This window comes from Drosophila guanche, unplaced genomic scaffold (assembly GCF_900245975.1).
Source record: "Drosophila guanche unplaced genomic scaffold, DGUA_6, whole genome shotgun sequence".
In the NCBI taxonomy this organism is placed as follows: domain Eukaryota; kingdom Metazoa; phylum Arthropoda; class Insecta; order Diptera; family Drosophilidae; genus Drosophila; species Drosophila guanche.
This window is the reverse complement of record NW_022995743.1, coordinates 11,515,233-11,538,985: the sequence shown is the minus strand read 5'-3', so window position 1 is coordinate 11,538,985 and position 23,753 is coordinate 11,515,233. Positions and strand designations below refer to the sequence as shown.

Below are 23,753 nucleotides of genomic sequence, written 5' to 3'. Positions count from 1 at the left end.
ACGTTTCGCACAAGTAATGAGGCTTGTTTCAAGGGCAAAGTGAGTTACAATTTAGATTTAAAAACATTTTTATATCTTTACGAATGTCAACAGTCTTAACGATAGATGGGGAAACTCCCGGATTGAACTTAATTAAGGGGGAGATTGTGTGAGTCACTAAGAGATGCTTCCTAATCCTAAGCATAGTTGAGCACACTAATTATTCTGTTTGAAGTATAATACATGCACCTAGCACCCCGTTTGTTCCCTATTTACCCTGGAGCTTGGACAGAAAGTCCATGAGGAACTGGTGCCGGGTGCGCAGCTCGTTTATATTGCGATTCTTGAGCTTGACTCGCATTCGCCTGATGAGCTGCTCGCGATCACGTGCCCCCAATTTCATTTCGGTAAGAATTACCTTGTCCTCTTCGCGCGTCCACGGCGCAGACTTGCTGCAACTGTAGGGTGGGGAGGCAGGTTTCGAGGTGCTGGCGGCCACTGAGGCTGGGGAGGCCTCTTCGGCGTTTTCGAAGTTCGCCAGACTGGCCACCACATCGAGCTTGCAGTCCTCGTCGCTGTCGAACTGCGTCGTTATCACGTGCTGGGGGGTATTGCCAGCACTCACGCGCAGCGGCTCCAGCTCCTCCTCCTCCGACTGGCCCAAGTCCATTTTGACGGGGCTAAGAGACTGCGGGGAGAGCGGCAGACTGCGACTGGCGCCACTGTCTGACAGTAAGTCGCGTTCTTCGAGGGTGTCGGGCTCCACTTTGGGCACAGAGAGCGTTGCCGCTGGCTTCTGCTTGGCCTGGGCAATGACGCGTATGCCCGCCTTGTTGTCGCTGGAGTCGCGAGCACTTTCCTGGTCGATCAGCGTGCGCAAGCGCTTGGCACACTCAATGGCCGGCGAGGGTGGAGGCCGCGTCTCATGTATGACCACCATGGGCGGCACATTCAAGCGAGGCTTGGGCTGCGTCTGGTTCTGCGGCGAGCGAACCTTTTTCGTTGGCGACTTCCGCTTGTCCATGTGCGGCGACAGGCCCGTCAACGGACTCAGCCCGGAGCAATTCGCCTGCTTGCGTGGCGACAACTCGCCAAAATTGATGGCCGTTTTCCTGGCATTCGGATGATGGCCCTGCGAGTGGCTGGCATTGGGCGTGCTGGTGGCACCAAAGTTTTGATTTCCATAGAGGCTGGCATTCAGCCGCACGGCATGGGCTTTCAGATTCGCATCGTCGCACATCTCGATGGAGGAGCTGCTGTTCTGCTCGTCGCCAGTTGTGTCAATGATCAGGCCACGACTCGCATCATCCTCTTCGCTCCGGTCTGCCGCATCGTCGCTGTCCACGGACGTGGCCAGGCTCAGCAGCTTTTCGCCGTGTGACCGAATGCCATGGACACAGGTGAGGGCATCGGTGGAGCCTGCTGGCACATCGTACAACTGCTCGTTGTAGATGCTGGCCGCCATAAACGATAGCTTGGCGGGCAGCAGTATTTTGGAGCCATAGAACATGCGTCCATTGATGTACTTCAATCTGCAGGCTGCCGGTGGCTTTGGCTGTGTGACAGGATCCACGGAATCGTGTACAGTCTCGGTATACTCGCCGGTTGTGTTGTGCTGCAACTCATGCAAATTAAACGTCTCCACAGGGGGCATCATGCTGCAAGGACATTCCATTATTAATTAAGGACTTCAGGGATGAACGAATCGATCTCCTCTTACCGTTTTGGTGGCTTGCCCTGTGGGAATTGCCGCACAAACCAATCGCACAGAAACTGATTGCCCTTGAGCAAGGGCATTATCTTATTCTCCACCTTCTTCATGCTCACACTGGGCAGCTCCGCCAGCTCACTGAGGCAGGCGTAGATCTTTCTTATCTGGGCAGGTTGTTTGCAGAAATAGATGTTCAGTTTGTTGATGAAGTTGCTGGCATTGCTGATCATAAAGTGCTGAAAGAATTTCCCCAGCTCAGCCGCCTCCGCAGGTAGCAGAAAGTTGAGAAAGACCTCCGCCAATTCGGGATAGTCCGGCAGCAATAGATTTTCCACTTTCTGTAAGTTTAACCACAAGTTTTGAGAGCTGCGCAAAAGGGGGAAGGAACAATCTTTGATGCTTACTAGATACAAATCGGACACTTTGTCGTGCTGGGGATCAAAGGTCTGCAGCAATTTGTTGAATTTCTTGCAATCCTCCACCCGATCCGCATTCAGCAAGGCCTCCTCCACTTTGTCATAGAAATTATAGGCAAAAACTGTAGAAGAACGAGAAGAATGAGAATTCCATCTATGTACAGTCCGGATCCATTTTGAACTCACTGGCATCGTTTCGGTTTTGCTCCTCGGATCCATCTGGCTGCAGCATGTGCCGCAGCAGCTCCTCCTGTCGATTGGCCTTGCGTATTCTCGCCGTCTCATGATCGTCTCGTGAACGTTTTTGCTGCGATGAGGACGGTGTCGATGTCGCGGGTGGTTGCACCTTATTGTTGCACAACATTTTCAAATCACCGAGCATCAGGGTGTACAGGTCGAGGGCCAGAAAGTGTCTGTGGACGAGCTGTACAGGCGCGCAGGCTATGTACTTGTCGGTTTCCTTTTGCAGGTAGGCTGAGTAGCAGGTGATTAGGTGATGGCAGCGCTGCTGCAGTTTATGGCGCAGACGTTTGTGCAAACTGTGGTAGCGACTCTGTGGCGGGGATAAGCTGGAACGCGACTTATTGCGCGGTTGAATCCTCGGCTTAAATATTTGATAGCGAGCCCTTTTGCAGTTTCTGCCTGAGCCGTTCGCTGTTCGTGTAAAGGAGTTGCTTTCGTTGACTAGCAACAGTTCCTGCTGCGCAGTTTCTACCTCAGACTCGTTTAGCTTCAGAGAATTTGTCAACGCATCCAGCGTATAGTTGATGGCAGGTGGAGCATCTTCGCCCAGGGGAGGCGGTGGTGAAGGCAGAGCCAGCACGCGACTGCATTCGGCGCTGGTGTGAAGCGTTCGGTTAATGTTCACCACATTGTCAGCCAAGTTGCCCTGCTGGAATGGCACGGAGATGCCAGCTCCTTGTGTGTTCGTATCTGTGCCGCCGCCAAACACATAGTTCACGTTGATGGTCAGCAAGGATGATTGGTGAGTCTGCTTTTTCGCTGCGTACTTTGGCTTCCTTTGAGACTTCTTTGGTGGCTCTGTGGGTGCTGAAACAGTGGCACCCCCGTCCGGAATGGCAGCCTCGCCTAGGCTCTCGGGTAATTGCAGGTCTTCGCCGATTGCCTCACGCACAAAGTCAATATACGATGCACTCGCTTCAGCTGAGGCCTTGGCTGGCTTGAGGGTGCGCCCTGCACGTTTCTTTTCCCACGTTTTCTGCAAAATATTCGACAATTTAGGCGACTATAGAAAATTTTCCGCAATTTATAAACATTCAGGGATGAGAGAAACAAAAGTAAGCATCGATAGGCGCGCAGCCAACGGGCGCACTATCGCCGATAGTATTGCCATTTGCCTATCGCACTTTTGACTGCTGTGAGTCCAAAAACATATTTTTTGTTATTAATGAAAATATGAATAATATTTCGTGGAAGCTGTATAATTTAAGTATTTCCATTTCAGTCTAATTTCACCGTGAAGGCGATTACGTTTCCATTAGCGACAAACGACACTGGCTCAGCTGTTCACTGGACACACAAAAACTGACCACGTCACAGGGAAATCTATCTGCATTCCAACATGAGCAAAGTAACCTTTAAAATCACGCTAACCTCGGACCCAAAGCTGCCTTTCAAGGTGCTCAGTGTGCCGGAAGGAACGCCATTCACGGCCGTGCTCAAATTCGCATCGGAGGAGTTCAAAGTGCCCGCAGAGACGAGCGCGATCATCACCGACGATGGCATTGGCATCAGCCCCCAGCAGACGGCCGGAAATGTATTCCTGAAGCATGGCTCCGAGCTGCGTCTCATACCCAGAGATCGTGTGGGCCGCTAACTGGCTTAATGTATTTCCCGATTGAGATTTTCCCCTCCAATTAAACGTTAATGTAACATGAAGAAATCCTCACCTGGATGTAGTATTGCCAGGCACTGGGCAGCTCCTGGTAGCGCTCGCGCGGCAACAGCACTTTGCCTCCGTGGAAGCCCAGCAGTATGTGGTTAATGGGTGGCGCCCGCTCATGATCAAAGTAATACTTGACGGGATTATACTGATCCGTTTCGCGAAGCTCAAGCACCTTGAAGAATATTCTTCTGCCCGACTTGTCATGCAGCATATCCTTGGCCATGCGCTTGCATGCAATTCGCACTGGATCGGCGCTCTTGCGCAGCGGTCTCTTGGCATTTCTGATGTCAGTCATATGCTTCTCCAGGCCCATGGCTATCAGTTGGTACTCGGAGGGAGCCCAGGCGGTGATGTGCTGCAGGCGCGGCTTGAAGGCCATGCGTGGCAGATACTGCGGATACATGAATACTCGACTGTCCAGCATGAGATCCATTATCCTGGGTGCAAGCCGTGGCACCTGCCGCGTGCGGCCATCGCTAAACGAGAGAGAGAGAGAGTTACATTAGCAGGCAATTGTGCTACAAATTTGAGATCTTCACTCACGTCAAGTCTGTCTCTTTGTTGATAAAGTCCATCATCTTCTTGTTCTCCTCTTGGAAGACGTCGCTATTGAGATCGTGCTCCCACTGTCGCACCAGCTCGATGGCTTCCTTCAGGTTGTAGCAATTGAAGCTAGCATCTGTGGCTGCTCGCTGCTGCAGATTCTCCAGCAATTCCTTGGGCTTCTTGGCCATGGCATAGAGTGTGGGATGCGAGTAGGTTTGCAGGTAGCTCTGCGCGAGCATTTGCGTGTGAATGCGCAGCTGCTGTTGCAGCGTGTCGTGCTGATTCCGTGTGAATCCCATGCCACGGACAGTGGGATTGGCTGGTTGAATATTTCGCAGGTTCTCGAACTGCTCATCGTACTCCGCGTAGACGTGCTTGCGCACCGAGATGTATTCCCAGGTGAAATTCGTGTCGTATGGCTTCAAGTAACGATCCTTGCTGTATTTGGTTGATGTAGGCGGCTCCGATGGCTCTGCGGCAGCGTAGTCCAGAAAGGGATCTTGCTCTGGCGGTACGTAGAGGGGCAGTGGACCATTTGCAATTACCTTTGCCAGCTGAAAGCAATTGGGTTGACCAGCCAGCGGCACGGCAATCAGTTCTGGTGGCTCACTCAAGGCATCTGCTGGCACATTCACAATCTTGCAGGGGCTGTTCAGGCGCCCAGCATCTGCCTCCTGCGTCACGGCAACGGGCACGGGCAATAGCAATTCATCCTGAAAGCCATTAAGCTCGGACTGGTGGCTCACTGGCTGCTCATCAAAGTCTATATGCCGCGATACCTGCTCAATGGGATCAATCGAAATGTTGGAGCTCTCCAGGAACTTCTGCGGGGTCTCCAGTTCAACAGATTCGAAGGATACGCCCTCCTGCAGCAGGCCGGCAAACAGTTCGGAGACCAAGTCTGTCAGTTCCTTCTTGGATATATTGACATCGCGTAGCTCCTCGGCGTTTTCATACTCCGAATCAATATGGTCAACCGCCACATACTCTGGATCTTCAATGAGATCATCTTCATCACCCAGGAAATTATTATCTGCCACAAAAAGAGAAATTAGTTAGCTGCACAGACGTTTAGGTCAACTTGCTACCCACTCAAGGGCTTTGTGAAATCGTTGAGGAACTGCATCCAGTCGGCATCAGTGGCCGTCATGTCGGGCTCGACTATGTCATTGGGCTCCAGGTCAGGCGGCACAAATCCCGACTGCAAGTCCTCGATTGTCGTCTCCTGCAGACACAGCTTGGAGCGCGTACGCGTCGCAATGCGCAGATCTTCATGGCCAGCTTTATTTTTGTCCAGCGGCACCTTGAAGCAGCCGTCGTCGGATAACTTCACAGGCGACTCTTCAGCTCCAGTGAGCGGCGTGTTTGGTGTGCACGGATTGGAGTCAAAGTCAGAGGAAGTGGTATTGGGATCATCGTCAGACTGCAAAACAAGACACATTAGTGATGAGGAAACAATGCAAATGCTTTGCCCACCTCGTGGAAGTCGTCCTCCTTGAAGGTGTACTCCTCATCCTCCTCGTCGGAGTGCAAATCGTCGCGTATCAGCGCCTCTATGCCATTTGCATCAACCGGCGTATCGTTCAGCGAGGGCAGACTAATGCTTGGAGTGCAATTCAACTCCCTCGCCTTGGCACGTGTCAGCTTGGCCACCGATGGAGTGTCCGTGATGATGATGGCGCCCCGTTTCTGCTGCTCGGTGGACTCCAGCCTCTCCCTGGCCAGCTCATCCTCCGCCTTGAGGGTGACCAGTGCCAGCACGTGGTCATTTCGCACCACACTGCGCACCACCTTGTGCATGTCCTCGCTGCTAATGGAATTGTCGCGAGCCACCTTCCGCAGCCGGCGATCTATTTCCTTGGCATCGTCGTCCACCTGAGAGTCGAGACTCTGTCGGTCAATTCGCCGCCGCTTTCGCGTTCGCTTCGGCGTTGAGCTGGCGCTGCTGGCACCGTCTGTCTTTTTGGCACTGTTTGGCATTGTTTCCAGGCATTTAAGGACTCAATTTGAACACAAAGATTCACTTAAAAACAAAAATTGCCAGAAGAGTGTCCAAAATGCCGCCACTATCCGCCACAGATGGTCTACTTTCGATAGCCAACTATCGCATGGCATATTTCCACTCACTGGACATATCGATTGCCGTTTTATCGCAAACTGTTTTTGTTGTGGAATTGTCCAGTTGCCGGGCAAAAATATTTTTGTGCACCACAACTTCACTACCACAGCAATCCCCCAGGACTTTTTCACCCAAGCTTTAAGCAGAGAGAAAGGCCCTAGCCGAACGCTGCCTAAAGCGTGGAGGGTGCAAATTGAATGCCATTTGATTGTGTCATAGCAGGGGTAAGCTTTGAATTGGGTGTGAATCACATGCCTCATGACTCCACCCTTTGCAGGCCTAGCAAATGACGAGAAAGGTTACCAAGCTGGCGCTGGCCAGTCGACTCATGGTGCTGGTGGTCCAACTGGTGGCCAACTTGGCCGCGCCCGACCACAAGCCGGACGTATTCCGCATGCCGCAGGCGGAAGTAGCGAAAAGTGGACCATTTCCTTGGCTGGACGAACTGGTGCTGCAGAGCCTGTCGGGCCTGCGGCACTGGGATGGCGAGTACTTCCTGCACATAGCCAGCAATTTGTACACCTATGAGAACACGCTGGCCTTCTATCCGCTGTATCCGGTCGTTGTGCGTCACGTGGCACAGGCGTGCCTGCATCTAGGCATACCACTGTCGCAAGACGCACTCATTCTGCTTGTGGCGGTGTCCCTCAATTTGTGGATATTCTGCAAGGCGGCCAACGTACTTTACACGCTGACCCAAAGGACCTTCAACGACCACAACAAGAGCTGGAATGCGGCGTTGATCTTCTGCTTCAATCCGGCGACGATATTCTTCAGTGCCGCCTACTCGGAGACCTTCTTTGCCTTCGCCAGCTTCTCCCTCATGCTGGAGTGCATGAGATCGGACAAGGAGTTTCGAACGCTTCGGCTGGGAGCTGCCCTGACCGGATGCCTGCTCTGTCGCTCCAATGGACTCATCACTCTGGGATTTCCCTTGTATTTCGTTGCCCGCCACATTCTGCTGTCTACAAGCTCGGTGCAGCGCTGCTGCCAGCTCATCAAAATGGGCCTGGCAATGCTGGTTGCTCTTGGAATCCTGCACACCTACTACTTCTACATCTACAGGCTGTACTGCCTGCCGGATGTGAAGGAGCAGCACGCCCAGCACATCTTGGACTACGCCAAAGAGAGAAACTACTTGATCTCCGGCCAGGCATCGGAGGGATCACCCTGGTGCGGCTACACCCTGCCGTTTCCCTACACCTATGTCCAGTCGCACTACTGGGACGTGGGATTCCTGCGCTACTACAAGTGGAAGCAGCTGCCCAACTTTCTGCTGGCCCTGCCCATGCTGCTCTTCATGCATTGGCATTGCTACAACTACATGAGGGGACTCATTGCCAGCACCTGGTCGAAGCTCAACCAGGCCGAGTACAAAGGCCTCCTCAAGGCGCACATTGCACTCCCGTTTGTACTGCATGCCGCTGTGCTCACACTCGTCTGCACTTTGTACGTTCATATTCAGGTGTCCACGCGACTCTTGGCCTCGGCCACGCCAGTGTTCTATTGGTTTGCCGCCGATCACATGCCCAGCACATTCCAGCTCTCGTTCCGCTCCAAGACGGGGGCACTGTTCATATGGTGCCTCACCTACAGCCTGCTGGGAACAGTTCTCTTCAGCAACAACTACCCATGGACGTAGAGTGGATAAAAGGACCTAAAGAGCACGAGCGCTGCTGGCTGCCAAAGAGACTGTACATCCGAAAGGATTAAACTTTTAGCATGTAAATACTTTTCAAAAGGTTGACCGCAAAAATGAATAAAAATATTTGAACCAACACTAATCGATATCAGTTCACGCCCAGCAGCACATCTCTAACTAAAGCCTATCGATTCCCGAATCAGCTGTTTTGGGGCGCACCAAGAAAAAGAAGAAAGGAAAACAAAGCGAAAATTGTTTATATCTACGAAACGGGCAAAAAAACAAAAAGGTTAAATGGATGGGCTACACCTACACAAGATAAGCGACTTGCGCTCCCCCGAAAGCCCCAGCAAGGAAGCCACAGGCAACAGTATGGAGCAGCTTTCGGGTGTTATGATAATCATCATTATCAGCGGAGGAGTCCTCACATCCCTGATGCTCTTCATCTTTGCCAAGCGACAGATAATGCGCTTCCAGCTGCGTGGCCGTCGCGGCCCTCACGTGCCGGTGGGCACCGATGCCAAGAAAGTGCTGCGCCGAGAGATCGAACGACGATTGGACTGCATTCAGAAGATAGCCCAGGAGCCGAGGCTGCTGTGGAACGATGGCGACAAGTACATAGTGCCGCCGGAGCAGGAGAAACCACTGCCACCCTACTACTACCGAATGAAGGCAGTGGACGACGTCAAATTGCTGGAATCGGAGATTGCCCGTGCGGATGGGAGCACAAGGCACGCCCATGAGAGTCTTCGTGCCTTTCTCCTCACCACGCTGTCGGTCACCCTCAACGGAGCGGGCCAGCGCATGATTCACCAGTATTGCGACATGTACGAGCACGCACGCCACGATCCCAACGAGTTTGGCAAGGACGAATATGAAGGGTATCACCATTTGTTGCTGAAGCTCCTGGAAGCGTGAGTACAGACTTATTGGCTACGATCCTTTCTGTCTTAAAATTCGAAAGAATTATTACTCTTTTAGCTCCAAGCAGCTGAAGAATTACAACTCCAGGAAGGCCTCACCAGCACGCACTCCACGCAAGCAAACCAAAATGCACTCTCTGCTGGACCCAGCTCGCCTGCGCCCTCCCACCTCATTGGACAATGTGCAGCCGAGCAGCGAACTGACTTCTGGCCAGCATGCAAAGGTGAACATGACGCTGGGGCTGCAGGGTGTACCCATAGACGGGGCCGCCGAGCTGGCCACCAATCCGCTGCACTTGCAGGCTCCCGCCGAAAGGGATCTCATTATACGCAGCAGAATCAAGACACCCACGCTGGACGACATCATTGTGGAGGCGGATCACCATCAGAGCGGTGATGCTGGTGCCGTGGAGGGTGCGGAGAACGAAATACGAAGCATTTCCGCTATGCAGTTTCAGCGAAGTTCCAGTAATGTCTAAGCCATCCACCAAAGAGCACTCACAGCAAGAAGTTATTTAATTCTTTAACGGGAATTTGCAAGACAAACAATTAAACGATTCAATCACAATCTTTTCAGTCAAATGGAAGCCTACTTCTTCTTGCAGGGATCCTTGTCTTCCTCGGCGCACTTCTTCTTGAGCTCCTCCTCGGCACACTTCTTCTTCAGCTCCCTCTCGGCACACATGTCAACCAATTGTGTGTACAGAATGAGATCGAAGAGTCGACACGAGTAGCCTGTCTCATTGTCATACCAGGCAATCAGCTTGACAAAATTATCGCTGAGGGCAATGCAGGCCTTGGCATCGAAGACGGATGCAAAGCGCGAACCGTTAAAGTCCGAGGAGACGACCTCCTCCTCCACATAGCCGAGGATGCCCTTCATGTCACCCTCGGCTGCTGCCTTGACGGCCTTCTTGATGTCATCCAACTTGGCGGGCTTGTTCAGGCGACAGGTCAGATCCACCACAGAGACATTGGGGACGGGCACACGGAATGCCATGCCCGTGAGCTTCCCGTTCAGCGAGGGAATCACTTTGCCCACTGCCTTGGCGGCGCCCGTGGAGGCGGGTATGATGTTGCACATGCCACTGCGGCCATCGCGCCACGCCTTGTTGCTCGGCCCATCGATGATCTTTTGGGTGGCGGTGGCGGCATGCACCGTGGTCATCAGACCCTCAACGATTTGGTACTTGTCGTGCACCACCTTGGCCAGCGGGGCCAGACAGTTGGTGGTGCACGAGGCATTCGAGATGATCTTCATGTCCGGCTTATACTTGTGCAGATTGACGCCGCACACAAACATTGGTGCATCGGCGGAAGGGGCAGAGATGACGACCTTCTTGGCACCACCATCCAAATGGACCTGGCAATCCTTCAAAGTGGTGAAGCGGCCGGAGCATTCCACCACAGTCTTAACGCCCAGTTCCCCCCACTTGAGCTTCTTGGGATCGGATTCCTTCAGCAGCTTGATCTTCTTGCCATCGACCACCAGTGTGTTGCCCTCCAGGGAGATCTTCTTGTTGTATATGCCGTGCGTGGAATCATGACGCAGCATATAGGCCAGGTACTTGGGATCCATTGAGGGGTCATTGATGGCCACCACCTGCGCATCCTTGCGCCACAGACAATTGCGCAGAAACACGCGCCCGATGCGGCCAAAGCCATTGATTCCGAGTCCCGACATGCTCTTCGGTTGCTCGCAATACAAGCAATGAAAATTTTAAATATTAATTTCGATTGTTGCTCAGCGAGGAGCATATGTTTCGACTGAAAGGATCAACTGCCAAACAATGTCAAAGGCACAAAACAAGGGGCTCAAACGAATGACTTTTGAGTCTCGGTTCACTGAAGCTCGTACGGCATATCGTACCTGGAATTTATCTTTCACCTTTGAGATTGGTTATTTCCCACCCACACACAGTGCAAAATTGAGTACATGCGAGTTATTTTAGTTTCACTATTTAAAAGCTTTACATTTGTATATGTCTGGTATTGCCTATTTGTTAAGCGCCATTTAATTTAAAGAGAATCAAATCAGCCTCGTTCCAATTGAGTGGAAAAGCGAAGCTAAAACCTAAAAGCCGTGTCCCCTTGAAGGGGTTAGATGCCCGAATCCCAGTACTTGGTCCATTTGATGGGCTCCAGAGTTCCCAAGTCCAATTTCCAGAGGGCACCGTTCTGGTTCATCTCAATGGCCTTGACAAAGTTCTTGCCACACTGCTGAGTGGTCTGGGTGGGATGCTCCAGCAGCTTCTCCGCCACCTTGGGCTCCACATCCAGCCACGAGTTGAATTTCTGCACCAGAGTGGTCTTGGTGATGCCAGGATTCACAGTGTATGCGGTGACTCCAGTGATGGGTGCAAGTTTCGCCAGGGAGCTGGTGAAGTTAACCACCGCCGCCTTGCTGCCAGAGTAAACGGGCACCTGGTAGATGGCATTAAAGCCGGTAACGGAGCCAATGTTGCAAATGATGCCACCTGGGCCGCACTTGCGCTTGTCCCAGAACTCCATAATGGCTGTGGTGGTGTTGACCAGGCCAGTGTAGTTAACGGCAATGGTACGCTCGATCTGATGATCGTCCAGGATGCCAGCACCGTTGATCAGGACATCGACGGTCTTGATCTGGGAAAAGACGCACTTCAGGAGTTCGGTGGTCTCTGCGAGAGGTGCAGTCACATCATAAGGAAAGAAGGTGACCTTCACCTTGGGATTCAGTTTCTTCAGTTCGGCAATGGCGTCTGGATTCTCAATGCGATCCAGGATGACCAGGTTCTTCAGATCACGCTTAACCAACTCCCGGCTGGTGTCCATGCCAATGCATCCCAGACCAGCCACGAAAACAACATTCTTGTTTGTGAGTGACAGTTTGTCGTTTTTCTTTTGGCAATCCTTCAAAGTCTTAACGCCCCGTTCCCCCCACTTGAGCTTCATGGGATCGGATTCCTGCAGCAGCTTGATCTTCTTACCATCGACCGCCTGCGTGTTGCCCTCCTGGGAGATCTTCCTGTTGTAAATGCCTTGAGTGGAGTCGTAACGCAGCGCATAGGCCAAGTACTTGGGAACCATTAGGGGGTCATTGATGGCCACCACCTGCGCATTCTTGCGCGACAGACAATTGCGCAGAAACACGCGCCCGATGCGGCCAAAGCCATTGATTCCGAGTCCCGACATGCTATAAATACTGTGTGCTGAATATTATTTTTAGAAATTTAGAAATAGAATTTTGGGAAGAAAACTTTTACTGTAAATTTGGAATTCAAAAAGGAGTTGTTTGCCGAACGAACACCAGAAATATAATTAGAGTATTTGTGTCGACTGATAGGAACAACTGCCAAACAACGTCAAACGAATGACTTTTGAGCCTCGGTTCACTGACGCTGTAGCAGATCGTACCTGGAATTTATGGTTCCCAAATGGGATGTTTTACCTTTGATTGGTTATTTACCCCCACACACACCTGAGCGGCAGACATGCAGCGATGGATGTGCGTGGGCAAACTATCAACACAAATTTCTCACACAGTAAGGACTGCCACACTGGCTACAGCTTACTGGGTTTGCATTTTACGCACCCGGAGTATACAATAAATCAATCGAAATTCGTCCAGCTGCCGAGGCTTCTCACAACAATTCAAGTTGGAACTTTATCCTGGGAGGAGCAGGCTGCCTCCCTGCCCAATTGGGAGTCCGCTTCAAGGGTCATTACTCACCTTTGTGTGGAACGCCACTTTCTATGCCCATCCCAGGCGTCCCTCCACGCACACACAGAACAGTTTTCCCTGCATATCAGATGACGGGGCCAAAGTACACACCGAAATTTCAATTCCAGAGAACCTTGTTGGCCATGACTTTGCTGGAAATGTTCTTTGAGTTGTTCTTTTATTCCGTCTCGCTTTAGGTGGAGTCACCATTATCCATGCCACCTTCAGTCGCACCCCTTGCCTCACATGCCTGGGAAAATGGTCTTCAATTTAGCCCTATGACAACTTAACTTTGTTGAATATTTATGATGACGGCTCGGCAGCAGGTGGGCCCGACAACATGTTGCAGTGGCAACATGCGAACGCCCGCCCGCCCACGTGCCGGGAGAGCAAAGAGCCGGGCTCTCTTTTGTGGGCCCCGGAAACCAAGCAGAGTTCGGGCACGCTCTCTCGCTCTCTCGCTCTCTCTCCGGGGGCGCTGTGGTGGGTTTGTGGCGTGTTGGGTTGTGTTGCAAGTGCAAAAATTGGGGCCGCTTGCTGATTACGAAATTGTTGCAGTAATCGCAGCACCCGCGCAACCCAAGTCCTGCAACAAATTAAAGGTGACTGTTCCAGCGCTACGGGGAGTCTCATTGAGGCTTTGACGCTATATGTTTCTACATATGTATGTAAATATGTATATTCTTCAAACCCAATTGAATCCAACTTAATGCGAGCATTATGACCCGGTCGCAGGGCTCAGCATCTATCGTGGTCACAGAAAAGGCACTTAAGGGGTCTTAGTGTAGGAGCCACAGCCCTTCCTTGGTCGAGAGGTTGCAGGGCAGGCACAACTTTGTTGCTTTTTCTGCTTAGTGTCTCTTTTTTCATTTCAGTTTCATTTTAGTAGTTGTTGCTTTCGCGTGCTTCAAATTTATGCGAAAAACTTTCAAATTTGAAACCTGGCTGCCGAGTGTCGCCGCCTCTTCAGGGACATGCACAGAGAGACAGCAACGGCAACAGCAAAAATATCGTTCTAAAGGAGCTTAAACTGGAGCTTAAACTGTAGCGCAAACTGCAGCTTAAGCTAGAGCTTATAATTTAGCTGTAAATTCAAATGATTTCTTTGCCACAATAGAAATTATATCGTGTGTTATTTTTAACAAGTTATTTTTGAAACCAAAATTACCTGCAATAAAAGTTAATCAGAAATGAAAACACAAACACAACAGCTGCAAAAGAAATCAAGCAAAAGCTTGAAAACAAGCGACTGATTGCATTCAATTTGTGGCAGCAGCAGCAGCAGCAGCAGCTTTAACGGAACAAGCATTAATGTACTTGCACTCATTTTATGTCGCTCCCGCTCTCAATCGCTTGTTCTCTTGCTCTCTCGCTCTCTTAACTTTCGAACTGGCTATGCTCGATTTACGTTGTCTCTGTCTGTCCACACAAAGTAAACGCATTTACCGTTAGTTGAAATAAGTTCGTGCATGTCCGAGCATGTTCGTTCTTGTCTTCTAGCAAGTAGTCTCCCAAAAACTAATCTTAATCACAGTTTTTACAACTGCCAACAAGCATTAAGCGTAACTGTGCCGTTTTCGACCAGCAACTAATACTTGGCCAACGTTAAATGTCCCTCCAGGGTCTCCTTAACATTTTGACCCTAGCCCCAGACACAGTCAGCAGCGCTCTATGGCAGTATTTAAGACGGGATGAACATTAAAGTGTGCCACAGGCCACACCGAACGGCACAACAAATCGTTTGCGAAATGCTGCGGAAGTGCCAATTGTTTTTGTTTTTTGCTGCCTGGGCCCAGGCGCACACAAGCAGCGAAGGACAAACTGCCGCCATAATTTGCACAGCTGTCAGTGCGATGCGGAGCAGCTTAGCACCGCGCACCCACTTCCCCAGTTGCCGGCTTCTCCCACCCACCGATAATCGCATTGAGCTTATAAATTTTCCATAAGCTCCTGCTGAGCAGCGTTACTGAGGCGGGCTGGGTATGGTGTGGGCCTTGGTGCTGCAATGTTGTTTGACTGCTTAGCGATTATCCTGGGGATCAATATTCAGCTATCAGCCTCCCAGCTGCAGCACCCTGCATCGTAGTGCAGTTCCTGCACAGCAGCAGCAGCAGCAGCATATCATTCAAGCAGCTCGTCGTTAGCCAAGAAACAAGGAAGGGATCTCGACTGCAAATTGAATTGTCAAACACAAGTGCTGCTGAAAATTTCGGGGGTAACAAAGCAGATCCCCGAACAAAGGAACAGAAAGCAGTGTTGAGCTGCTGCTCAACCATTCAGCCATTCAGGCTGACAGCTAATTGTGCGCTCAAGTGACTAAAAGGGGCGTGCCAGGCAAGGGTTTTGTGTCCTGTTTCTGCCAGAACTTGGAATTAAATCAAAAATCCAATGCGGCAGATGCAAATCAGATTTGTTCGGTACTTTTCTTTCCTCTCTTCTGGCATTTTTGGCAGCTCATGAAGTAAGTAAGTATCTTCAGCGCAAAAATCAATGAGAGCCACCCACAGATGACTACTTACTGTGTCTGAGTTCAGGCAATGCCATCCTATTCAATGGTTTCTGCTCGTGTATATAATTCAATTTGCATGATGGCGGATGTGGAATGGCAATTTCCTACTATGCACAACTCTCTCTCTCTCTCTCTCGCTATCTCGCTCTCTAGCTCTCTGTGTGTTTTTGGGTTTCTGTGGCATTGAAACTTTTCGTACAACTTTGCTGGCAGCTTTGAAAATTAGTTGACGATAAATAAGCTGCAACTGCATAGTAATGCAAGCCTCTGATTTGACTCAAATAAATATAACTTTTCAGTTTGTACCAGTGTCAAGCGCTCTAAGCGCTCCCGAGTGGAATTTTCTGTGAAAAGGAACTGTCGTTCTGGGGGGGGCGGGTGGATGTACCAGTAATATGTATTTAATTTGTGCATAAAAGGAAAACCCTCTCCGGCAGCTGCTCCTCTTTCACTGAAAATCAAGCCCGAAACAAGGAGAGTAAAGCTCCCAGTCCACTCCCCTTTTATGCTTGGGTTTCCATATAAATTCCACTCCCCCCGCCATCTTTCAGTTGGTCGCTGGCTGTTGACTAATTGAGCGACTGACCAGAGTGAGAAATGGCCTGAAATTGAAATTCAATGGAACAACAATTAATTGAGTGTTGGTTCGGGCAGGTGCAGTAATTACGTTGATATATGTCCGTCTACACAGCCTGTCGGACTCTAGCCAGCGACAGGATGTGCCGCACTCTACTGTACTGTGCGTCCTGTGGTATTGCGAGTCAAATGCCATGAAATTTCATTACCTTCAAGAGCAGCAAATAGCATAAAAGTTAAGCTGCAAGCTAAACCAATTACATTTGCCCCGCCGCCACAGCGATTGCCACAGAGACAGGGAGTGGCCCCCAAACAGCACCACTACCATTAGAGAATGCCAGTGGACAATGTGAACAAACAGCAACGAAAAACAAGAAATTCCCCGGGTCACAGGTGGCCGAGTCTTTAGATGCCCTTGCAGATAGCACACAAATATGTTCTATGATGGATAAGACATGAAAGTTGTACACTTTTATTTGCTTAACGATGGATCTTCAGACAAACACACAACTTTTGAACACAATTTATACGCCATAATGTCGGTTAAGTGGCCTTCCTGCTATCCAAAATCGTAATACCCTGCCTGCAGGGATATCACAAGTATGTCGAGAGCCAGCAGGAATGCGCCACGAGGAACAATAGTGAAACCGAGCAGCTTACGCGGGAGCAGGGCAGCAGCAACTGGTGCTTCGTAATATGTGGAGGGAGGAGAGTGGGAGGGAGAGGCCACGAGAGCAAGGAGAGCTACAGTGGGGGACATTAAAGAGATTTATTTATATCTGGCAACATTGTGTGCCGTGCCGAGTGTTGCCGAAGCAAATAAAGTCACGGCATCTAAGATGAGCTGGGAGCAAGGCAAGGCAAGGGCATTGGCAATGGAGTCCACGTACCGCACAGCAGAACAATTCCTTCGCTTGTCAGCTAACAAACATCTGCCTCACCCCCTACAGCAACCGACTCGACTCATTTTTTATTTAAATAATATGCAACAAAAAAAAAAGCAACATGCAGATGGAGGGACAGTGAAAAACCGCTTGTTGTTCATTTCTTTCTTTTTTTTTGGGTGGAATAAAGAAAACTTTTGCGTCAAAGTTCGAGCCTCATTTTTTTTATTATGATGATGAGGCCAGGCCCGACAAGTTAAATTTCTTTTCTGTCTGTCTGCCACTGCCACTGCCAAAGTCCCTGCCCCCACGGATGTTAGGTGTCAGTCCACAGACATCCGTTGTCATTCCGACTGAGTTTTTTTCTCGGCCAGGCCAAGTTCCAACTGAAAGGGAGGCAAGTCCCACTTCATGCCGTGGCACATTTGGTAAAATAAGTTAGGAAAACTCGAACAACACAATGAGAAGTCAAGTGGTGGTGGGACTGCCAATGCCTCTACTTTAATATTTCGTTTACTTTTATTGAGCATTTCGATAACTGCCTTGATCTGTGTTTACTAACTTTATTTAAATACGAAATACGTAAGTTTATGGCTGCACTTGTATACTCATTGCCACGACCCATCATCTTGCTTTAAGTTTTTGCATAAATAATTGTTTGTAAGCACGTGCACACGACTGTGTTGGCACACACAAAGATCTCACTCCGCTGCGTCGTCATGGCTCGTTCCTTGCGAAAAACATGCAGAGATAGAGACAGAAAGAGGCGAAGGAACTGGGTGGAGCATGGGGATTGCGTGACCAAAGTGTAGCAGGTGATAAATAACTTCAAAATGCAGACATCAGTCGCCTGCACGGCACAAAGTTACAACACGGACAGTGAGGACAGCTTATGAAGTTGACCTGGGAACCTAATGGCCTGACAATTGGCCAAGTTAGCACGGCTAACGAGTCTGTTGGCTCGGCCTTTGGTTCCAGTTGAATGGAATGTAATTTTCTGATTGTGCCTGGGGCATCTGCACGACCTTGCAGTGTGTGTGTCCTTGGACAGTCGCAGAGATCTACGACGAGCATCCCCTGCATGCATGGGGGATACGGAAAGCAATAAAAAGACAAAACACAACGTCATATGCAGTAGAATCAGATATTTTTGTTTGTTTTTAGCTTACGCCCGACTATTGTCCTTGTCCTTGGCTAAAAATAAACATAAATGTAAATGGAAATGTAAATATGCTGCGGGTAAGCCGAGAGACAACAAAAATCCACCAAAACAATTGCAGAACAACAAAAGCCACAAAGTTCTTGCGAAACAATGTGAAAATAACTGCAGGGAAAAAGAGAGAAAGGGCGAGAAGGACATCAGACACTCAGACGAGACTGTGAGAAAGTAAATTCATAAGCAAATTAACTGTAAATACGCAGTACATGAACATTCCTTCCACTGTATGGATACAAGCTTACCTTTCCGACTCGGTTTGCCAGATCAAGTGTTAGCCAGGTAATGCCCAATTAATGTACAGCCAGCCGGCTGGCTTCAACCCCAAAGTCGACAGCTTAATTGGCCTGCAATGACTGTACTTGACAGCGCCAGGAGGGCGTAGAGCATATGAATTCCTAATGTCCACACTTACCAAGCTGTGTAATTACCCCAGCCAATGGCTGGTTGAAGGGCATGCAGTGGGATTGGAGCTGGCGGTCTCCAAAGCCGCAATCAAAATAACAGCTAAATTTGAGCTAAAATAAGCGTTGCACTCAATTCAAATGGAATTTAAATGCACACAGACAATCGTCAGATAAATTTTATGTGAAATAATTGCGAAAGTTGAGCTGCAAAATCTGCACCCCAAAGCATGAAAATCAATAAGTAAAAGTAAATAGAATGGGAATATAATAATCTCTAACTAAAGTAAAGCCAAATTGGAATGGAAGTTTCAATGGCACTGGCAGGGCATAAGCAGAACCACAGAAAAGCATCACAAGCAATTAGATTTGTTGCGACGCCAATTAAAGTCTTCCACTCCATTAGGCATTTAAAAATTCAACGAGCTGACAGCCCGCATTACGCTTAATGGAAACCATTGCCAGTGCAGAGGATACGTGTCCGCCCTGAGATACATTCGTGTCTCCCTGTGGCTAGGGTGTGCTGTCATCGGCACTAACCGCGTGCCACTGCCACATTTCAAACGATATTTTGTTGCTTCCTTTAATCTGCATTTTCATAAATTATTTGTTGCCCAAGATATTATATTTTAAATGAGATTTGATACGCAATTAAAATGCTGCTGCAGGAACTTTCAAAAATGTAATTAAAAATAATCAAAATTAGGGAAAACATCAACGCAACTTTCCTTAAAGATGGCCAGGCTGGGGGGCTCTCCTTCTTTTCGATTTGAATATCCAGTTGGTTCATGCAAATGCCAACTAAAAGCTGTGCAAATTTTCCATAATCCTCGAACAGGAGTCCACGGCAGACTCTGTTGCGGAAGAGCAAACAATAGACAGTGAGAGCTGCCGCCTGTCCGTGCATATTTTATGAGTCCTACAAGTGGACACATGGGGCAAGTGGGACAGCCAGGCAGCCAGCCCGCCCTAAGCTTTTAATTGGCTATTGAAAACGCAGGCAAAGTTCTCCCATTGCTGGCAGAGTGGAAAGCCGCGTGAAAACCCTGGGAAACAATATAGAAATTCATCTGCCAGCCGAGCCCATAAAGTGCTCAATAAACTAGTAAATGAGATATGCCCAGAGTCATCCATCTTCCTATCCATACATCCATTCATTCACTCCCACCTTCCTCTCTCTCTCTCTCTCTCTCTCTCAGACTAAGGTTTCTGCTTGTTTTTGTTGTTTTGGGCTGGACTCTTAAATGCGAAACGAAAAATATATAAAAGCATTGCCACCCAATTCTCAGACGCTCAGACATTAATTTGTTATGCCAACACACTTTAGAATTATAAACAATATTTTGTAAGCAATTTATGGCAAAATTAAAGAACAATTTCTTAACTGAGAAAATGTTTTTAAGGGCAAACACTTTGATACCCTCTAATTAGGATTTTACGCAAGACAGAAGCTGCCTTTAGATTAGATAAACATTTTATTATCACCCTCCCAGAGCTTACATTCGCTCCGGGGGTGTGGGTTTGTCACCAAGCATCGGTGGTTCAGTGGTAGAATGCTCGCCTGCCACGCGGGCGGCCCGGGTTCGATTCCCGGCCGATGCAGAAATTACTTTTTTTTGTTTAACAACTTTTTTATATCACTTTAAATGTCTTCTTTTATTCATTGAATTTCACCACAAAACATTAGCTCTTCCTCTTCCCTATTGTACAGCCTTTTGTTCGTTCGCTTTAGCGACCAACCCTCACAAAGGAAAAAGCGTCTGGTCTGCCATTAAACCAAATGAATATTATTAAATATCTATTGTTTTTTTTTGTTTGCTATTGAACACGAAAATCCATCAGATTTTATGTTATGTTCTACACGAAAGCTAGATTACTCATACGCCCCGTCTGCCAATGGCATGGAATACGAGCAAAGCAGAAGGAAAAACGTGTAGCCATGGGAGGAGTGGACTCCATTAAGTGGCAGTGTCCGAGAGGCAGTAGCGCTGAGTGCGGGAGCGGGAGCGGGGAAGTTTTGCTTTATCATTGCATTAATCATACGCCATGTGGCCCATTCAACAGTTTTTTAACGTCCGTCTGGACGACTCGCTTATAATTTTAATTTATGCTTTAAGCGCTGCGACAATGATAAAAAGTATTCATTATGCAGCGCAGGAGAAGGCCACAAAGAGAGGCAAAAATACTGTGAAGGGTCCGTCCTTTCAGCACGAAACTCTTCACGAAGCAATCGATTGCAGCGAACTTGCAAATTATCGAAAAGTTTTCGCTGGGAAAAGAGTCTTCAAGATGCATTGGCAAAGTTCTCCGGCTCTCCGGTTCTCCGGTTCTCTGGTGGCCCTGGTGTGGCCCTCGAACACTAACTAACTTACTGTCTGTAAATATTTGAGGAAGCATGTTGCGGCTGCTACTTCCACAGCCACATCATCAGCATTGAAGGAGGAGGAAGCATCTCTCCATCGGCATTCCTACAACGTTCGCCATTTCTTTGGCATAAATATTTAGAGCTCTGCATCCTGCCACACGTGATGATGGGCCATGGTTTACTTGAGGGTGTACCGGCAGCAGCAAAATGTGTGTGCCATAGCCAAGGTGGCGGCTAAATTACACTTTATGCGCATATTACGCATACGACGCGTTGTCAGGCGCTTTAAGTTGCAAATTGCGCTGGATAAATACGTGCAAAGAGCGCCACTTCTCATGCAGAATTCATTTAACTTTCTACCCAATTCATTTACATTATAATAATCCTTCAACTCTTGCCGGCAATTTTATTTGGCTTTGATGGGGTATTAAGTGCCAGCATGCAAGCGAGTGACAATCAAATGCAGTTGGTTGTGTGTCAGTCAAGGCTAAAGACTGGGGCGTGGCTGGAATTGGCTGCCATACTCGAAACACAAATCCGTCTAATCCAGCGAGTGATCTCCGAGTCTTAGCTGGCCAGCAGCACTGACCACTTTGTGGTCCATTGTTAGCTTATTTAGCACTGCGACTAAGCCATGAGACATTAAGGGCTTCCACGGCTGCCCGAGTCCATTGTCCACTCAGACACGGATGATGCGGCAGGGTTTAGTGCGGAACCTATAGGGCTACTGAAGCACCTACATATGTGATATATGACTGCCTGAAGTCGCCGCAACAATGGCTGGCATCCATCCTCTCGACTCTCGTTGGGTGGGACTCTCGTTTCTGTGGCATGTCGATGCTGCTGCAATTACAGATGTAAAATCAATCTCTGACAGAAGTGGGGGGGGAGGGCCAAAAGTCAGAGAAATGGAGAGTCACTGATGTTCTGGCAAGCACAGCCTTGACTATGCCAATAGCCTGCGGCAGACAAGAATAAAGAAAATGGTTTCCATTTGCATTCCACACAAAAGATGGAACAAAAGCACAAAAATTGTGGGGGAAACTGAAGCTGGCAAATCCAACAAACTAAAGGCAAGGAAAAGGAAAAGGAAAGGGATCCATGTCGAATGTCTATCACGCTGATGGTAATTCGAGAGCAGAGCAGCGCAGAGCCTTATGCTTCCATTTGTAATTGTTTCAGTGTCGGGGGAACCAGAGGAGTCCCAGCGGCAGGAAGCGCCACAGATTAAGCCAGAGAAATATGTAAATTGAAATCATTTGGATAGTTCTGTGGCAGAAATCTGCAGACGGTCTCTGGATGAGACAGAAGAAGAATTTGTGGCTTTATTTTAAACAGAACCCCATCTAGAGCGTAGTGCCATCCTCACCCTTATTTATTGCAGTTCCACAAAGCAATGGAAATGTTGGTAAATGCACAAAAAAAAAGTGTCACACAAATGAAATTCCGCAACTGAAATGCTGTCCGCTTGTGGCTTTTCGAAACAAATTTAGTTACAAATGGGGGCATATTTGCATTTGCCACTTGCCACATTTACGATGCACTAAAACACAGTCACTCTGCCCCTCGCTCTACCCCACTGAATCATATCTCAACCCACACGAGTTGCGACCAGCACAAACACTCAAATCGAAGGGCAAAGGGGAAACAAATGTAGGCGAGTAGATGGATGATTTTGAGTTCGTATATTTAGATACTCTTTCAGATTGCATGCTAATAATAATAACAGAGGAGGGGAGCAGACAGAGCTACCAGTGAGGAGAGTAGACTGAGTGCTGCTGGGATACTAAAATTCTCTTACGCCTCGGGGAACATTTCACTCGTACTGATTGGATGCAAGAAAAAAAGTAAGGTTTGGTGCGGGGAAATTACGTCACAGGTGGGTACTTCTCCATAACAGCAAATGGAAGGAAGCAGCTCTAATATTGATTAACAGTAATGCCACTAAAGCAAAAACAATAAGCGCCCAATTGAGAGTGTAACGGGATAGCATAACAGTTCATCACATAAACGAAACTGCACGCGCATAAAAACAAAACAACATTTTTACTGCTGCAAAAGAGAGACAGAGAAAGAGAGTGGGGAAGAGAGAGAGAGTGAGAGCGAGAGCGAGAGCGGGAAGGGCACCATCGATTGCGTGCAGCCCGCAGCCGATTGCAAATGTCAACAGACAAGCAAACGAGTGTGGAGAGGGGAAGGAGAGCGGCAAGGGCAGCAAACATACAGAATTGATTTGTGTGCTTAATTCTCTCGTACCTCTTGGCTGATTGCGTGCCTCGAACGCATCAAAATCGGCCAGAAATGTGTGACAAAATTTTGAAATCACTTTTACAGGGTACTGGCCATGCTCAACCCCTTCTGATTGTGCGCTGGCTGTCAATCGCATTAATTTATAATTATCGCAAGCAAACACGAGTAGGCAGTAGGCCATAGACAGCGCACATTCACACACAATGGCCTACTAATTAAGGCAAAAGCAATTATCTTAATCAATGCCTCACAGTCTGGGCGAGCAATCGAACTCCAATTACCCAAAAGGTGGGGCTGGAGAGATCAGCCTCCACGCACACAATGCAAACAGCGGCCAGTCAGAGGTAATCTGAGTTAATCTCACGATTTGGCTATTACTTATCTAACCACTTAACTGGCACCCCAGCCAGCAGCTGCCTGAGGGGAAGCTCCCATCGAGTCCTAGTCATGTGTGCCCTTTGAATTAATTCAACAGAATTTGATATTAGTGATTTTTCGTGCGTCTCCGATTGCAAGCTGTTTAATGCAATGCAAACACAAATACTCGTAAGTAAAGCTTTTGGGTAGTGCCAAACAAGCTGCTCTCTGACACCCACCCAACGGCTCT

General features: G+C 48.8%; 6 protein-coding genes and 1 non-coding gene across 8 annotated transcripts; 4 read left to right on the top strand and 3 right to left on the bottom strand.

The window, feature by feature from the left end:
- Window positions 1-50: 50 nt before the first annotated feature.
- On the bottom strand, window positions 51-6,634 carry LOC117578540. The gene is made up of 8 exons (XM_034264108.1): window positions 6,035-6,634; window positions 5,651-5,981; window positions 4,556-5,591; window positions 4,017-4,488; window positions 2,293-3,325; window positions 2,095-2,228; window positions 1,700-2,028; window positions 51-1,637 (listed from the first exon to the last, which is right to left on the bottom strand). The coding sequence occupies exons 1-8, from the start codon at window positions 6,536-6,538 to the stop codon at window positions 248-250; spliced, it is 5,229 nt and encodes a 1,742-aa protein (XP_034119999.1). The 5' UTR covers window positions 6,539-6,634; the 3' UTR covers window positions 51-247.
- LOC117578547 (ubiquitin-fold modifier 1) lies at window positions 3,572-4,009 on the top strand. The gene has a single exon (XM_034264119.1). The coding sequence runs from the start codon at window positions 3,689-3,691 to the stop codon at window positions 3,941-3,943; it is 255 nt and encodes an 84-aa protein (XP_034120010.1). The 5' UTR covers window positions 3,572-3,688; the 3' UTR covers window positions 3,944-4,009.
- A 92-nt stretch (window positions 6,635-6,726) lies between the features above and the next one.
- Window positions 6,727-8,459, top strand: LOC117580583 (GPI mannosyltransferase 2). Of its 2 annotated transcripts, none has more exons than XM_034267194.1 (2): window positions 6,727-6,898; window positions 6,952-8,459. In XM_034267194.1, exon 2 carries the CDS (start codon window positions 6,964-6,966, stop codon window positions 8,317-8,319), a length of 1,356 nt encoding a protein of 451 aa, XP_034123085.1. In that variant the 5' UTR covers window positions 6,727-6,898; window positions 6,952-6,963; the 3' UTR covers window positions 8,320-8,459. The 2 variants fall into 2 exon arrangements, with proteins under 2 accessions (XP_034123085.1, XP_034123083.1); XM_034267192.1 differs by having other exon boundaries at window positions 6,728-6,901; window positions 6,955-8,459.
- Window positions 8,460-8,613: 154 nt separating this feature from the next.
- On the top strand, window positions 8,614-9,824 carry LOC117580627 (protein C1orf43 homolog). The gene is made up of 2 exons (XM_034267214.1): window positions 8,614-9,233; window positions 9,301-9,824. Exons 1-2 carry the CDS (start codon window positions 8,614-8,616, stop codon window positions 9,719-9,721), a joined length of 1,041 nt encoding a protein of 346 aa, XP_034123105.1. The 3' UTR covers window positions 9,722-9,824.
- Window positions 9,825-9,830: 6 nt separating this feature from the next.
- Window positions 9,831-12,429, bottom strand: LOC117580604 (glyceraldehyde-3-phosphate dehydrogenase). Its single transcript, XM_034267195.1, has 2 exons — window positions 12,412-12,429; window positions 9,831-10,924 (listed from the first exon to the last, which is right to left on the bottom strand). Coding segments are annotated over exons 1-2 (1,095 nt in total). The 5' UTR covers window positions 12,414-12,429; the 3' UTR covers window position 9,831.
- On the bottom strand, window positions 11,228-12,482 carry LOC117580619 (alcohol dehydrogenase-like). Its single transcript, XM_034267201.1, has one exon. The coding sequence runs from the start codon at window positions 12,411-12,413 to the stop codon at window positions 11,343-11,345; it is 1,071 nt and encodes a 356-aa protein (XP_034123092.1). The 5' UTR covers window positions 12,414-12,482; the 3' UTR covers window positions 11,228-11,342.
- A 7,580-nt stretch (window positions 12,483-20,062) lies between these two features.
- Trnag-gcc lies at window positions 20,063-20,133 on the top strand. Its single transcript has one exon. It is a non-coding gene; the product is annotated as a tRNA-Gly (tRNA).
- Window positions 20,134-23,753: the final 3,620 nt, after the last annotated feature.

What these genes read in the sequence shown, in the direction of transcription:
- LOC117578547 (XM_034264119.1), top strand. Translation starts at nt 3,689, where the DNA reads ATGAGCAAAGTAACCTTTAAAATCACGCTAACCTCGGACCCAAAGCTG.
- LOC117578540 (XM_034264108.1), bottom strand. Translation starts at nt 6,538, where the DNA reads ATGCCAAACAGTGCCAAAAAGACAGACGGTGCCAGCAGCGCCAGCTCA. An exon ending in AGGAGGACGACTTCCACGAG is followed by an intron (nt 5,982 to 6,034) that starts GTGGGCAAAGCA and finishes CTTGTTTTGCAG; the next exon opens with TCTGACGATGATCCCAATAC. An exon ending in CGATTTCACAAAGCCCTTGA is followed by an intron (nt 5,592 to 5,650) that starts GTGGGTAGCAAG and finishes TTTTTGTGGCAG; the next exon opens with ATAATAATTTCCTGGGTGAT.
- LOC117580583 (XM_034267194.1), top strand. Translation starts at nt 6,964, where the DNA reads ATGACGAGAAAGGTTACCAAGCTGGCGCTGGCCAGTCGACTCATGGTG.
- LOC117580627 (XM_034267214.1), top strand. Translation starts at nt 8,614, where the DNA reads ATGGATGGGCTACACCTACACAAGATAAGCGACTTGCGCTCCCCCGAA. An exon ending in TTGCTGAAGCTCCTGGAAGC is followed by an intron (nt 9,234 to 9,300) that starts GTGAGTACAGAC and finishes TTACTCTTTTAG; the next exon opens with CTCCAAGCAGCTGAAGAATT.
- LOC117580619 (XM_034267201.1), bottom strand. Translation starts at nt 12,413, where the DNA reads ATGTCGGGACTCGGAATCAATGGCTTTGGCCGCATCGGGCGCGTGTTT.